The 15658-nt window shown below is 41.7% G+C and overlaps 1 protein-coding gene across 1 annotated transcript; it reads right to left on the bottom strand.

Annotated features, from left to right (window-relative positions):
• Nucleotides 1-370: 370 nt before the first annotated feature.
• On the bottom strand, nt 371-12577 carry LOC125538620 (cytochrome P450 87A3-like). Its single transcript, XM_087542617.1, has 4 exons — nt 12473-12577; nt 12248-12326; nt 11954-12060; nt 371-451 (listed from the first exon to the last, which is right to left on the bottom strand). Exons 1-4 carry the CDS (start codon nt 12488-12490, stop codon nt 371-373), a joined length of 285 nt encoding a protein of 94 aa, XP_087398743.1. The 5' UTR covers nt 12491-12577.
• Nucleotides 12578-15658: the final 3081 nt, after the last annotated feature.

Below are 15658 nucleotides of genomic sequence, written 5' to 3'. Positions count from 1 at the left end.
ATATAGGAGGAAGAAGTACGTCAAGGGAGCCACGAGGGGCCCATGAGGGTGGAGGGTGCGTCCAGCGGGGTGGGTGCGCTCCCCTGCCTCGTGGCTTCCTCGTTGCTTCCCTTACGTGGACTCCAAGTCTCCCGGGTTGCTTTCCTTCCAAAAATAAGTTCCATGAAGTTTCAGGTCAATTGGACTCCGTTTGATTTTCCTTTTCTGCGATACTCTAAAACAAGGAAAAAACAGAAACTGCCACTGGGCTCTGGGTTAATAGGTTAGTCCCAAAAATAATATAAAAGTGCATAATAAAGCTCATAAACATCCAAAACACATAATATAATAGCATGGAACAATCAAAAATTATAGATACGTTGGAGATGTATCAGGCACCAACACATAATCGTAGCCCGCCTCCAAAGGCCATGAACTCCTTTGAGGAGCCACCAGCTGGTTCAGTAGTATCCTGTGTACAAAGTTGTCAAAAGTTTTAGCGAGAGAGAGAGTTTTTTTTATTACAATAAATACTCCCCCTTTGTTTGAAATTTTCCTAGAACTCTCCTTTTTAACGCTTTGTCAAGAAAAAAATTTGGGATAAAAGAACCAAACATTATAACTAGCTGTTGGAAATATGCCCTAGAGGCAATAATAAATTGATTATTATTATATTTCCTTGTTCATGATAATCGTTTATTATCCATGCTAGAATTGTATTGATAGGAAACTCAGATACATGTGTGGATACATAGACAACACCATGTCCCTAGTAAGCCTCTAGTTGACTAGCTCGTTGATCAATAGATGGTTATGGTTTCCTGACCATGGACATTGGATGTCGTTGATAACGGGATCACATCATTAGGATAATGATGTGATGGACAAGACCCAATCCTAAGCTTAGCTCAAAGATCGTGTAGTTCGTATGCTAAAGCTTTTCTAATGTCAAGTATCATTTCCTTAGACCATGAGATTGTGCAACTCCCGGATACCGTAGGAGTGCTTTGGGTGTGCCAAAAGTCACAACGTAACTGGGTGGCTATAAAGGTACACTACAGGTATCTCCGAAAGTGTCTGTTGGGTTGGCACGAATCAAGACTGGGATTTGTCACTCCGTGTGACGGAGAGGTATCTCTGGGCCCACTCGGTAGGACATCATCATAATGTGCACAATGTGATCAAGGAGTTGATCACGGGATGATGTGTTACGGAACGAGTAAAGAGACTTGCCGGTAACGAGATTGAACAAGGTATCGGGATACCGACGATCGAATCTCGGGCAAGTGTCGTACCGATAGACAAAGGGAATTGTATACGGGATTGATTAAGTCCTTGACATCGTGGTTCATCCGATGAGATCATCGTGGAACATGTGGGAGCCAACATGGGTATCCAGATCCCGCTGTTGGTTATTGACCGGAGAGTCATCTCGGTCATGTCTGCATGTCTCCCGAACCCGTAGGGTCTACACACTTAAGGTTCGGTGACGCTAGGGTTGTAGAGATATTAGTATGCGGTAACCCGAAAGTTGTTCGGAGTCCCGGATGAGATCCCGGACATCACGAGGAGTTCCGCAATGGTCCGGAGGTAAAGAATTATATATAGGAAGTGCTATTTCGGCCATCGGGACAAGTTTCGGGGTCACCGGTATTGTACCGGGACCACCGGAAGGGTCCCGGGGGTCCACCGGGTGGGGCCACCTGCCCCAGGGGGCCACATGGGCTGTAGGGGGTGCGCCTTGGCCTATATGGGCCAAGGGCACCAGCCCCAAGAGGCCCATGCGCCAAGAGAAGAGGGAAAGGAAGAGTCCTAAAGGGGGAAGGCATCTCCGAGGTGCCTTGGGGAGGAGGGACTCCTCCCTGGCCGCACCCTTCCTTGGAGGAAGGGCCAAGGCTGCCCCCCCCTCTCCCTTGGCCCTATATATAGTGGGGGGAAGGGAGGGCAACCATACCTAAGCCCTGGCGCCTCCCTCTCCCTCCCATGACACATCTCCCTCCTCCCGCAGCGCTTGGCGAAGCCCTGTTGGAATCCCGCTACTTCCACCACCATGCCGTCGTGCTGCTGGATCTCCATCAACCTCTCCTCCCCCCTTTCTGGATCAAGAAGGAGGAGACGTTGCTGCTCCGTACGTGTGTTGAACGCGGAGGTGCCGTCCGTTCGGCGCTAGGATCATCGGTGATTTGGATCACGACAAGTACGACTCCATCAACCCCGTTCTCTTGAACGCTTCCGCGTGCGATCTACAAGGGTATGTAGATCCACTCCTCCCTCGTTGCTAGATGACTCCATAGATTGATCTTGGTGATGCGTAGAAAATTTTGAATTATTGCTACGTTCCCCAACAGTGGCATCATGAGCTAGGTCTATGCGTAGTTTCTATGCACGGGTAGAACACAAAGTAGTTGTGGGCGTTGATTTTGTTCAATATGCTTGCCGTTACTAGTCTTATCTTGATTCGGCGGCATCGTGGGATGAAGCGGCCCGGACCGACCTTACACGTACTCTTACGTGAGACTGGTTCCACCGACTGACATGCACTAGATGCATAAGGTGGCTAGCGGGTGTCTGTCTCTCCTACTTTAGTCGGATCGGATTCGATGAAAAGGGTCCTTATGAAGGGTAAATAGCAATTGGCATATCACGTTGTGGTTTTTGCGTAGGTAAGAAACGTTCTTGCTAGAAACCCATAGCAGCCACGTAAAACATGCAAACAACAATTAGAGGACGTCTAACTTGTTTTTGCAGGGTATGCTATGTGATGTGATGTGGCCAAAAGGATGTGATGAATGATATATGTGATGTATGAGATTGATCATGTTCTTGTAATAGGAATCACGACTTGCATGTCGATGAGTATGACAACCGGCAGGAGCCATAGGAGTTGTCTTAATTTATTTATGACCTGCGTGTCAACATAAACGTCATGTAATTACTTTACTTTATTGCTAACCGTTAGCTGTAGTAGTAGAAGTAATAGATGACGTGACAACTTCATGGAGACACGATGATGGAGATCATGATGATGGAGATCATGGTGTCATGCCGGTGACAAGATGATCGTGGAGCCCCAAGATGGAGATCAAAGGAGCTATATGATATTGGCCATATCATGTCACTATTATTTGATTGCATGTGATGTTTATCATGTTTATGCATCTTATTTGCTTAGAGCGACGTTAGTAAATAAGATGATCCCTCATTACAATTTCAAGAATGTGTTCTCCCCTAACTGTGCACCGTTGCTAAAGTTCGTCGTTTCGAAGCACCACGCGATGATCGGGTGTGATAGATCCTTACGTTCACATACAACGGGTGTAAGACAGTTTTACACATGCAAAACACTTAGGGTTAACTTGACGAGCCTAGCATGTACAGACATGGCCTCGGAACACAGAGACCGAAAGGTCGAGCATGAGTCGTATAGAAGATACGATCAACATGAAGATGTTCACCGATGATGACTAGTCCGTCTCACGTGATGATCGGACACGTCCTAGTTGACTCGGATCATGTAATCGCTTAGATGACTAGAGGGATGTCTATCTGAGTGGGAGTTCATAAGATGAACTTAATTATCCTGAACATAGTCAAAAGGTCTTTGCAAATTATGTCGTAGCTCGCGCTTCAGTTCTACTGTTTAGTTATGTTCCTAGAGAAATTTAGTTGAAAGTTGATAGTAGCAATTATGCGGACTAGGTCCGTAAACTGAGGATTGTCCTCATTGCTTCATAGAAGGATTATGTCCTTAATGCACCGCTCAGCGTGCTGAACCTCGAACGTCGTCTGTGGATGTTGCGAACATCTGACATACACATTTTGATAACTACGTGATAGTTCAGTTAAACGGTTTAGAATTGAGGCACCGAAGACGGTTTTGGAACGTCGCAAAACATATGAGATGTTTTGAGGGCTGAAATTGGGATTTCAGGCTCGTGCCCACGTCAAAAGGTATAAGACCTCCGACGATTTTCTTAGCCTGCAAACTAAGGAGAAAAGCTCAATTGTTGAGCTTGTGCTCAGATTGTCTGAGTACAACAATCATTTGAATCGAGTGGGAGTTGATCTTCCAGATGAGATAGTGATGTTTCTCCGAAGTCATTACCACCAAGCTGCTAGAGCTTCGTGATGAACTATAATATATCAGGGACATATATGATGATCCTTGAGATATTCGCGATGTTTGACACCACGAAAGTAGAAATCAAGCAGGAGCATCAATTGTTGATGGTTGATGAAACCACTAGTTTCAAGAAGAGCAAGGGCAAGAAGGGATACTTCATGAAACGACAATTCAGCTGCTGCTCTAGTGAAGAAACCCAAGGTTGAACCCAAACCCGAGACTAAGTGCTTCTGTAATAAGGGGAACAGCCACTGGAGCAGAATTACCCTAGATACTTGGTAGATGAGAAGGCTGGCAAGGTCGATAGAAGTATATTGGATATACATCGTGTTGAACGCGGAGGTGCCGTCCGTTCGGCGCTAGGATCATCGGTGATTTGGATCACGACAAGTACGACTCCATCAACCCCGTTCTCTTGAACGCTTCCGCGTGCGATCTACAAGGGTATGTAGATCCACTCCTCCCTCGCTGCTAGATGACTCCATAGATTGATCTTGGTGACACGTAGGAAAATTTTGAATTATTGCTACGTTCCCCAACAGTGGCATCATGAGCTAGGTCTATGCGTAGTTTCTATGCACGAGTAGAACACAAAGTAGTTGTGGGCGTTGATTTTGTTCAATATGCTTGCCGTTACTAGTCTTATCTTGATTCGGTGGCATCATGGGATGAAGCGGCCCGGACCGACCTTACACGTACTCTTACGTGAGACTGGTTCCACCGACTGACATGCACTAGTTGCATAAGGTGGCTAGCGGGTGTCTGTCTCTCCCACTTCAGTCGGATCGGATTCGATGAAAAGGGTCCTTATGAAGGGTAAATAGCAATTGGCATATCACGTTGTGGTCTTTGCGTAGGTAAGAAACGTTCTTGCTAGAAACCCATAGCAGCCACGTAAAACATGCAAACAACAATTAGAGGACGTCTAACTTGTTTTTGCAGGGTATGCTATGTGATGTGATATGGCCAAAAGGATGTGATGAATGATATATGTGATGTATGAGATTGATCATGTTCTTGTAATAGGAATCACGACTTGCATGTCGATGAGTATGACAACCGGCAGGAGCCATAGGAGTTGTCTTTATTTATTTATGACCTACGTGTCAATATAAACGTCATGTAATTACTTTACTTTATTGCTAAAGCGTTAGCCATAGTAGTAGAAGTAATAGATGACGTGACAACTTCATGAAGACACGATGATGGAGATCATGATGATGGAGATCATGGTGTCATGCCGGTGACGATGATGATCATGGAGCCCCGAAGATGGAGATCTAAAGGAGCAATATGATATTGGCCATATCATGTCACTATTTGATTGCATGTGATGTTTATCATGTTTTTGCATCTTGTTTACTTAGAACGACGGTAGTAAATAAGATGATCCCTCGTTAAAATTTCAAGAAAGTGTTCCCCCTAACTGTGCACCGTTGCGAAAGTTCGTCGTTTCGAAGCACCACGTGATGACCGGGTGTGATAGATTCTTACGTTCACATACAACGGGTGTAAGCCAGATTTACACACGCGAAACACTTAGGTTGACTTGACGAGCCTAGCATGTACAGACATGGCCTCGGAACACAAGAGACCGAAAGGTCGAGCATGAGTCGTATGGTAGATACGATCAACATGAAGATGTTCACCGATGTTGACTAGTCCGTCTCACGTGATGATCGGACACGGCTAGTTGACTCGGATCATGTAATCACTTAGATGACTAGAGGGATGTCTATCTGAGTGGGAGTTCATAAGATGAACTTAATTATCCTGAACATAGTCAAAAGGTCTTCGCAAATTATGTCATAGCTCGCGCTTTAGTTCTACTGTTTAGATATGTTCCTAGAGAAATTTAGTTGAAAGTTGATAGTAGCAATTATGCGGACTAGGTCCGTAAACTGAGGATTGTCCTCATTGCTTCACAGAAGGCTTATGTCCTTAATGCACCGCTCAGTGTGCTGAACCTCGAACGTCGTCTGTGGATGTTGCGAACATCTGACATACACATTTTGATAACTACGTGATAGTTCAGTTAAACGGTTTAGAATTGAGGCACCGAAGACGGTTTTGAAACGTCGCGAAACATATGAGATGTTTCGAGGGCTGAAATTGGGATTTCAGGCTCGTGCCCACGTCAAGAGGTATAAGACCTCTGACGATTTTCTTAGCCTACAAACTAAGGGAGAAAAGCTCAATTTTTGAGCTTGTGTTCAGATTGTCTAAGTACAACAATCGCTTGAATCGAGTGGGAGTTGATCTTCCAGATGAAATAGTGATGGTTCTCCGAAGTCATTCCACCAAGCTGCTAGAGCTTCGTGATGAACTATGATATATCAGGGACATATATGATGATCCTTGAGATATTCGCGATGTTTGACACCGCGAAAGTAGAAATCAAGAAGGAGCATCAATTGTTGATGGTTGGTGAAACCACTAGTTTCAAGAAGGGCAAGGGAACAAAGGGATACTTCATGAAACGGCAATTCAACTGCTGCTCTAGTGAAGAAACCCAAGGTTGAACCCAAACCCGAGACTGAGTGCTTCTGTAATAAGGGGAACAGCCACTGGAGCAGAATTACCCTAGATACTTGGTAGATGAGAAGGCTGGCAAGGTCGATAGAAGTATATTGGATATACATTGTGTTGATGTGTACTTTACTAGTACTCCTAGTAGCACCAGGGTATTAGATACCGGTTCAGTTGCTAAGTGTTAGTAACGCGAAACAAAAGGCTATGGAATAAACGGAGACTAGCTAAAGGTGAGCTGACGATATGTGTTGGAAGTGTTTCCAGGGTTGATATGATCAAGCATCGCACGCTCCCTCTACCATCGAGATTGGTATTAAAACCTAATTGTTATTTGGTGTTTGCGTTGAGCATAGACATGATTGGATTATGACTATCGCAATATGGTTATTCATTTAAAGAGAATAATGGTTACTCTGTTTATTTGAATAATACCTTCAAATGGTCTTACACCTGAAATGAATGGTTTATTGAATCTCGATCGTAGTGATACACATGTTCATGACAAAAGATAGTAATGATAGTACCACCTACTTGTGGCACTGCCACTTAAGTCATATCGGTATAAAACGCATGAAGAAGCTCCATGTTGATGGATCTTTGGACTCACTCATTTTTGAAAGGATTGAGACATGCGAACCATGTTTGTTGGTAGATATGCATGAAGAAACTCTATACAGATGGATCGTTTGGACTCACTTGATTTTGAATCACTTGAGACATGCAAATCATACCACATGGGCAAGATGACTGAAAGCCTCGTTTTCAGTAAAATGGAACTAGAAAGCAACTTGTTGGAAGTAATACATTTTTGATGTGTGCAGTCCAATGAGTGCTGAGGCGTGTAGTGGATATCGTTATGTTCTTACTTCACAGATGATTTGAGTAGATGTTGAGTATATTTACTTGATGAATCACGAGTCTGAATTATTGAAAGGTTCAAGTAATTTCAGGGTGAAGTTGAAAGATCGTCGTGACAAGAGGATAAAAGATCTATGATATGATCATAGAGATGAATATCTGAATTACGAGTTTGGCACAAAATTGAGACATTGTGGAAATTGTTTCACAACTAATACAGCCTGGAACGCCATAGTGTGATGGTGTGTCCGAACATCATAACTGCACCCTATTGGATATGATGCATACCATGATGTCTCTTATCGAATTACCACGATAGTTTATGGGTTAGGTATTAGAGACAACCACATTCACTTTAAATAGGGCACCACGTAATTCCGATGAGATGACACCGTATGAACTATGGTTTAGAGAAACCTAAGCTATCATTTCTTAAAAGTTTGGGGCTGCGACGCTTATGTGAAAAGGTGTCAGGCTGATAAGCTCGAACCCAAAGCGGATAAATGCATCTTCATAGGACACTCAAAACAGTTGGGTATACCTCCTGTCTCAGATTCGAAAGCAATAAGGGATTGTTTCTAGAATCGGGTTCTTTCTCGAGGAAAAGTTTCTCTCGAAAGAATTGAGTGGGAGGATGGTGGAGACTTGATGAGGTTATTGAACCGTCTCTTCAACTAGTGTGTGGCAGGGCACAGGAAGTTGTTCCTGTGGCACCTACACCAATTGAAGTGGAAGCTTATGATAGTGATCATGAAACTTCAGATCAAGTCACTACCAAACCTCGTGGGATGACAAGGATGCGTACTACTTTAGAGTGGTACGTAATCCTATCTTGGAAGTCATGTTGCTAGACAACAATGAACCTACGAGCTATGGAGAAGCGATGGTGGGCCCGGATTCCGATAAATGGCTCGAGGCCATAAAATCCGAGAGAGGATCCATGTATGAAAACAAAGTGTAGACTTTGGCAGAACGGCTCGATGGTCGTAAGGCTGTTGAGTATAGATGGGTTTTAAAAGGAAGACAGACAATGATGGTAAGTATCACCATTAAGAAAGCTCGACTTGTCGTTAAGATTTTTCCGACAAGTTCAAGGAGTTGACTATGATGAGACTTTCTCACTCGTAGCGATGCTAAGAGTCTGTTGGAATTATATTAGCGATTACTGCATTATTTATGAAATCTTGCAGATAGGATGTCAAAACATTGTTTCCTCGACGATTTTCTTGAGGAAAGGTTGTATGTGATAAAACCGGAAGGTTTTGTCAATCCTGAAAGATGCTAATAAGTATGCAAAGCTCCAGCAATCCTTCTAGGGACTGGAGTAAGCATCTCGGAGTTGGAATGTATGCTTTGATGATGATCAAATATTTTGGGTTTATACAAAGTTTATGAGAAACTTGTATTTCCAAAGAAGTGAGTGGGAGCACTATAGAATTTTTGATGAATATATGTTGTTGACATATTGTTGATCAGAAATGACGTAGAATTTCTGGAAAGCATATAGGGTTATTTGGAAAGTGTTTTTTCAATGGAAAGCCTGGATTAAGCTATTTGAACATTGAGCATCAAGATCTATAAGGATAGATCAAAACGCTTAATGTACTTTCAAATGAGCACATACCTTGACATGATCTTGAAGGTGTTCAAGATGGATCAGTCAAAGAAGGAGTTCTTGCCTGAGTTGTAAGGTATGAAGTTAAGACTTAAAGCTCGACCACGGCAAAATAGAGAGAAAGGATGAAGGTCGTCCCCTATGCTTAAGACGTAGGCTCTACAGTATGCTATGTTGTGTACCGCACCTGAAGTGTGCCTTGCCATGAGTCAGTCAAGGGGTACAAGAGTGATCCAAGAATGGATCACAGGACAGCGGTCAAAGTTATCCTTAGTAACTAGTGGACTAAGGAATTTTTCTCGATTATGGAGGTGGTAAAAGAGTTCGTCGTAAAGGGTTACGTCGATGCAAGCTTAACACCTATCCGGATAGCTCTGAGTAGAGATGCCGGATACGTATAAAGGAGCAACAATTTAGAATAGCTCCAAGTAGAACAGTTATTTGGAATAGCTCCAAATAGAACGTGGTAGCTACATCTAGGAGATGACATAGAGATTTGTAAAGCACACACGGATCTGAAAGGTTCAGACCCGTTGACTAAAACCTCTCTCACAAGCAACATGATCAAACCCAGAACTCATTGAGTGTTAATCACATAGTGATGTGAACTAGATTATTGACTCTAGTAAACTCTTTGGAACATGGCGATGTGACCTGTGAGTGTTAATCACATGGCGATGTGAACTAGATTATTGTCTCTAGTGCAAGTGGGAGACTGTTGGAAATATGCCTTAGAGGCAATAATAAATTGATTATTATTATATTTCCTTGTTCATGATAATCGTTTATTATCCATGCTAGAATTGTATTGATAGGAAACTCAGATACATGTGTGGATACATAGACAACACCATGTCCCTAGTAAGCCTCTAGTTGACTAGCTCGTTGATCAATAGATGGTTATGGTTTCCTGACCATGGACATTGGATGTCGTTGATAACGGGATCACATCATTAGGATAATGATGTGATGGACAAGACCCAATCCTAAGCTTAGCTCAAAGATCGTGTAGTTCGTATGCTAAAGCTTTTCTAATGTCAAGTATCATTTCCTTAGACCATGAGATTGTGCAACTCCCGGATACCGTAGGAGTGCTTTGGGTGTGCCAAACGTCACAACGTAACTGGGTGGCTATAAAGGTACACTACAGGTATCTCCGAAAGTGTCTGTTGGGTTGGCACGAATCGAGACTGGGATTTGTCACTCCGTGTGACGGAGAGGTATCTCTGGGCCCACTCGGTAGGACATCATCATAATGTGCACAATGTGATCAAGGAGTTGATCACGGAATGATGTGTTACGGAACGAGTAAAGAGACTTGCCGGTAACGAGATTGAACAAGGTATCGGGATACCGACGATCGAATCTCGGGCAAGTGTCGTACCGATTGACAAAGGGAATTGTATACGGGATTGATTAAGTCCTTGACATCGTGGTTCATCCGATGAGATCATCGTGGAACATGTGGGAGCCAACATGGGTATCCAGATCCCGCTGTTGGTTATTGACCGGAGAGTCATCTCGGTCATGTCTGCATGTCTCCCGAACCCGTAGGGTCTACACACTTAAGGTTCGGTGACGCTAGGGTTGTAGAGATATTAGTATGCAGTAACCCGAAAGTTGTTCGGAGTCCCGGATGAGATCCCGGACGTCACGAGGAGTTCCGCAATGGTCCGGAGGTAAAGAATTATATATAGGAAGTGCTATTTCGGCCATCGGGACAAGTTTCGGGGTCACCGGTATTGTACCGGGACCACCGGAAGGGTCCCGGGGGTCCACCGGGTGGGGCCACCTGCCCCGGGGGGTCACATGGGCTGTAGGGGTGCGCCTTGGCCTATATGGGCTAAGGGCACCAGCCCCAAGAGGCCCATGCGCCAAGAGAAGAGGGAAAGGAAGAGTCCTAAAGGGGGAAGGCACCTCCGAGGTGCCTTGGGGAGGAGGGACTCCTCCCTGGCCACACCCTTCCTTGGAGGAAGGGCCAAGGCTGCGCCCCCCCCCTCTCCCTTGGCCCTATATATAGTGGGGGGAAGGGAGGGCAACCATACCTAAGCCCTGGCGCCTCTCTCTCCCTCCCATGACACATCTCCCTCCTCCCGCAGCGCTTGGCGAAGCCCTGTTGGAATCCCGCTACTTCCACCACCACGCCGTCGTGCTGCTGGATCTCCATCAACCTCTCCTCCCCCCTTGCTGGATCAAGAAGGAGGAGACGTCGCTGCTCCGTACGTGTGTTGAACACGGAGGTGCCGTCCGTTCGGCGCTAGGGTCATCGGTGATTTGGATCACAACGAGTACGACTCCATCAACCCCGTTCTCTTGAACGCTTCCACGCGCGATCTACAAGGGTATGTAGATCCACTCCTCTCTCGTTGCTAGATGACTCGATAGATTGATCTTGGTGACAGGTAGGAAAATTTTGAATTATTGCTACGTTCCCCAACACTAGCCATGTATTCTGCAATATTTTAGTTCCTTGTCGAAACATTGTTTTTAATATTGTAATTCCTTCCTGAAAAATATTTCCAGTACCCTCCATGCCTAAGTATTTTTCTTCAAAAAAACTTTACTTAGTCTGAAGGCTACAGGACATGAGCTGCTTTTTCTTTATTAGAATGGTTTTGAGCTACTATTTTCTCATAATATATAGATTTCCAGCTATGTTGTGGATGCACGTTAACTAAAAAATTAAAATCACATTAATATCTATTACACATTATGATAAAATATCATATACATTAGAAAAGGCGTATATCATTCAACTAGATTGTGTTGCTTTACAATAAAAACATATGCACCGGTTTATTAGAATAACAAGGAATAGCCCTTCGAAATTGATAAATTTGACAAACCTTCCACCTCCAGGGATTGAACACACTAGGATCCTTGTAAACCGTAGGATCCAGATGAATGCTAGAAGGATTAACCATGATCTTTGATCCTTTTGGAAGAGTGTAACCTGCACAAATCACGAGCATATATAGAAGACATATTAAGACATCATTAGTTAAAGTGTTATAGCTACAATATATAGTCTCTCTCCCCCAATTTCTGATTACAAGGAGGGTGCACACACTCCCTATACACGCACAAACATATATATCCTACTGTCCTACATGTCTCATGTCTTTGAACAATCTTCTCACCTTTAATATGAACTTCCTCTGTTGCTTTTCTAAACATTAAGGGAGCAATGTTAGCCAGCCTTAATGCTTCATGTATGACCTACAAATAATAACAAAGCTGATGAAATAATACAACTTATACACGTGCTCATGTCACTAATTACACAATAAAATGGACAAGTTTACATCATGTGTGTATGGTTGATGTGATGAAAAAGAAAGGCTAAAGAGAGACAAACTATATACATGAGATGTAAATTTCATGGACTTGTATTCCTCCCATGTGATTTCAGAGTCAGGATCAATCCTTCTTTTCCGAATGTTGTTGTGCTCCTCCTAGAAAATATAAATCTAGCTTAATTAGTCATTTGTGTACATAAGTTACCTAATTTCATATATAACAGTTTTCTTGAATTGTGCCCGACTTAATTAATTGTCTATATATATGGACAAGAAGTCCTATTGGTATTATTAGATGTAGTTATATCCACATATATTTCACATGACCTAAGGAGTTTGTGACATAATTGGGTATCTAGTGGTAGATTGGTAGTAATAGGAATATACAATACCACTTAGTTGTGACTACTTTTTTGGTGGCATATGAGACAGAGGTATAACTACAACCAAGAGTAAGATGGATATTTCCTATATGGATAATCATGTATATCTGTTTAATAACTATGTACAGAAGTATAAACGCTAACTTAGTGTATTGTGTGTTAGAGAATGCACATATGTAGGTGCGTGTCTACTAGCGTGGTCGAAGAATTCTAGTGTGTATGTCAAAGAATTCAAGTTGCATGCTTGGTGGGTTCGTTCAAGCTGAAGACAATGTTTGTTCCTCTTCTTTGAAATGATTTTCATGAATCTCGAGATGATACTGATTGGTCTGAAATCCTCGAAGGTGTTTGCATTTTTTCTTTTTGGGAGAAGAGTGATGGATGCCTCAGTTAGCGTCCAAACATAAAGACCATTGCTATGAAAGGGCTGCAAGAGAGAAAGCAGTCGCGGGTGGATGATGTCCCAGAAGGCTTGGATTGAGCAGTGCATCACCCACCTCGCTCAAATTTCTTTTCTTTTCTTAAGACATCCTCGCTCAAATTTGTGAGCAACAAGGCCAGGCCACCTACGGCCTCTTCCCTTAGGGTGTGGCCAGCCTGCCCGTGCTTAATAACGGTAGCGTCGTCGGATGTTCGCCCGTGCCGGATATGGGTACCTCCACACCATTGGCTTCGACGTCCTCCCGAGGTTAGTCCCGCATCTCTAATGATATTTATATTTCATGAACATTTAAAACATTGTCATGTAACATATTTTTAAACGCATGACTATTTTTTCAATGACATGAACAATTTTTGTATGGCACAAACATTATTTACAAATACTCAAACGAAGTTGTACATTTACATGAGCATTTTAAAAATATGTCATGAACATATTTTTGAACATGTGAACATTTTTAGAGTATAAGTAAAATTTGTTTTGAAAGGTAGTATGAACAGTTTTTAAAATTAAGTGAAAAAATTATTACGTTCCATGAATTATTTTAATGCATGGTTAATTTTCTTGAACATTTAACTAAGTAAATTTTGAAATGATTTTTTTTCTGAGGGGGTAAAGGGACAAAATAAAAGATAAAAAATGGTACTTCCCCGCAAATCTACAATACTTAAATAGTTGATCCCCCACTACTTCTAATTCTCTCAACATGCACGCCATCCACCTTATCAAGTGTGCCATGTCAGCATTCACTTACAATATTTTTCAACCCATGCAGTACTTCTAATTCTCTCAACATGCATGTCATCCACCTCACCAAGTGTGCCACATCAGCATCCACTAACAATATTTTCAGCTCATGCAAACCTTATTTCATTATCATTAATTCTCTCAACATGCAAGCATCCCACTCCACCATACTCTAATATATTTTTCAGCCCACGCAAACCATACCAATATGTTTATTTTTGTCACTGGCCATATGTAGATAATTATTTAATTTATTTACTTCCAAAAGGTTGTGAAATGCCTTGATTTACACATAATGCAAGTACGGAATATTTATATAATAAAATTATTAGCTTTTTATTTAGATCTTTTCCTTCAGATGTAAGTCGTCGGTAATTAATCTTTATGTTTTCACAGCAACGCGTGGGGTAATTACCTAGTTTAAAAAAAACTAATGACAGTTACTGGATTGCCCGCTACATACGATTGTTGGGGCGAGGCGAACGTCCGTCTCGCAGTAAGCGAGGCGTAGCTGATTGGGGCAGCGCTTTTTCTCGCGTCGGTGGTTCGCTCCCCTCGCTACTATTGGGCCGGCACAGTACTGGCCTCAGGTGTCTGTTCGTTCTTTATTCTCTTTTCCTTCTATATGTTCGTTCATTTTCCTCTTTTATTCTTTGGTTTGTATTTTCGAAATATTCGAAATATATATATATACTTAATTATTTAAGTTTTCTAAAAGTGTTCACTGTACATTCGAAAAATGTTAATAAAAATGTTTGTACCATTCAAAAACATGTTACACACGAATTCAAAAAATTCTCAGCGTTTATTTGAAAAATGTTTAACATATATCCAAAAAAATTCAATCATGTATTTTGTAAATGTTCATCATGCATTGAAAGATGTTCAACCTATATCAAAAAATGTACAGCATGCGACGTGTATTTGAAGAATGTTATTTTCTAAATGTTTCACATTTATTAGAAAATGTTCAGTGTATATTAAAAAACCACGTGTTGCAAAAATATGTTTTTTGACATTTTAAAACAAATATTAATACAATAAAAAAATGCTCATGTAATTTTGAAAAAAAAACATACCATAGAATAAAATGTTCTCGGCATTTCAAAAGAAAGTTCATGTGCTTCAAAAATATGTTCATGTCATTGTTTGTAAAAAAATTATATAATATACCAAATGTTCAGGATTTTTAAAAAAAAGATTAGTTCATTCACAATGATTGTGAGATTTAACAATCTATTCATGCATTTAAAATATTATGCTCATCCCATTTTAAAAAAAGTTCATACAGTGTAAGATAAAGTTGTATGCCAAGACAAAAATCTTGAGAGGGCCGGTCAAGGCACCCATGGTAGGTGTGCCTGGACCGGCTGTCCCGCGGCATGCGAAAAAACCACGTGTTGCAAAAATACATTTTTTGACATTTTAAAACAAATATTAATACAATATAAAAAATGCTCATGTAATTTTGAAAAAAAGACAAACCATAGAATAAAATGTTCTCGACATTTCAAAAAAAAAAGTTCATGTGTTTCAAAAATATGTTCATGTCATTGTTTGTAAAATGTTTATATAATATACCAAATGTTCAGGATTTTTTTAAAAGATTAGTTCATTCACAATGATTGTGAGATTTAACAATCTATTCATGCATTTAAAATATTATGCTCGTCCCATTTA

The sequence above is a fragment of the Triticum urartu genome, chromosome 2A (assembly GCF_056163025.1).
Source record: "Triticum urartu cultivar PI428250 chromosome 2A, HENAU_Tu73, whole genome shotgun sequence".
Taxonomy (NCBI): Eukaryota; Viridiplantae; Streptophyta; class Magnoliopsida; order Poales; family Poaceae; genus Triticum; species Triticum urartu.
The sequence above is the reverse complement of the archived record's forward strand: the minus strand, read 5'-3'. Positions and strand labels throughout refer to the sequence as shown.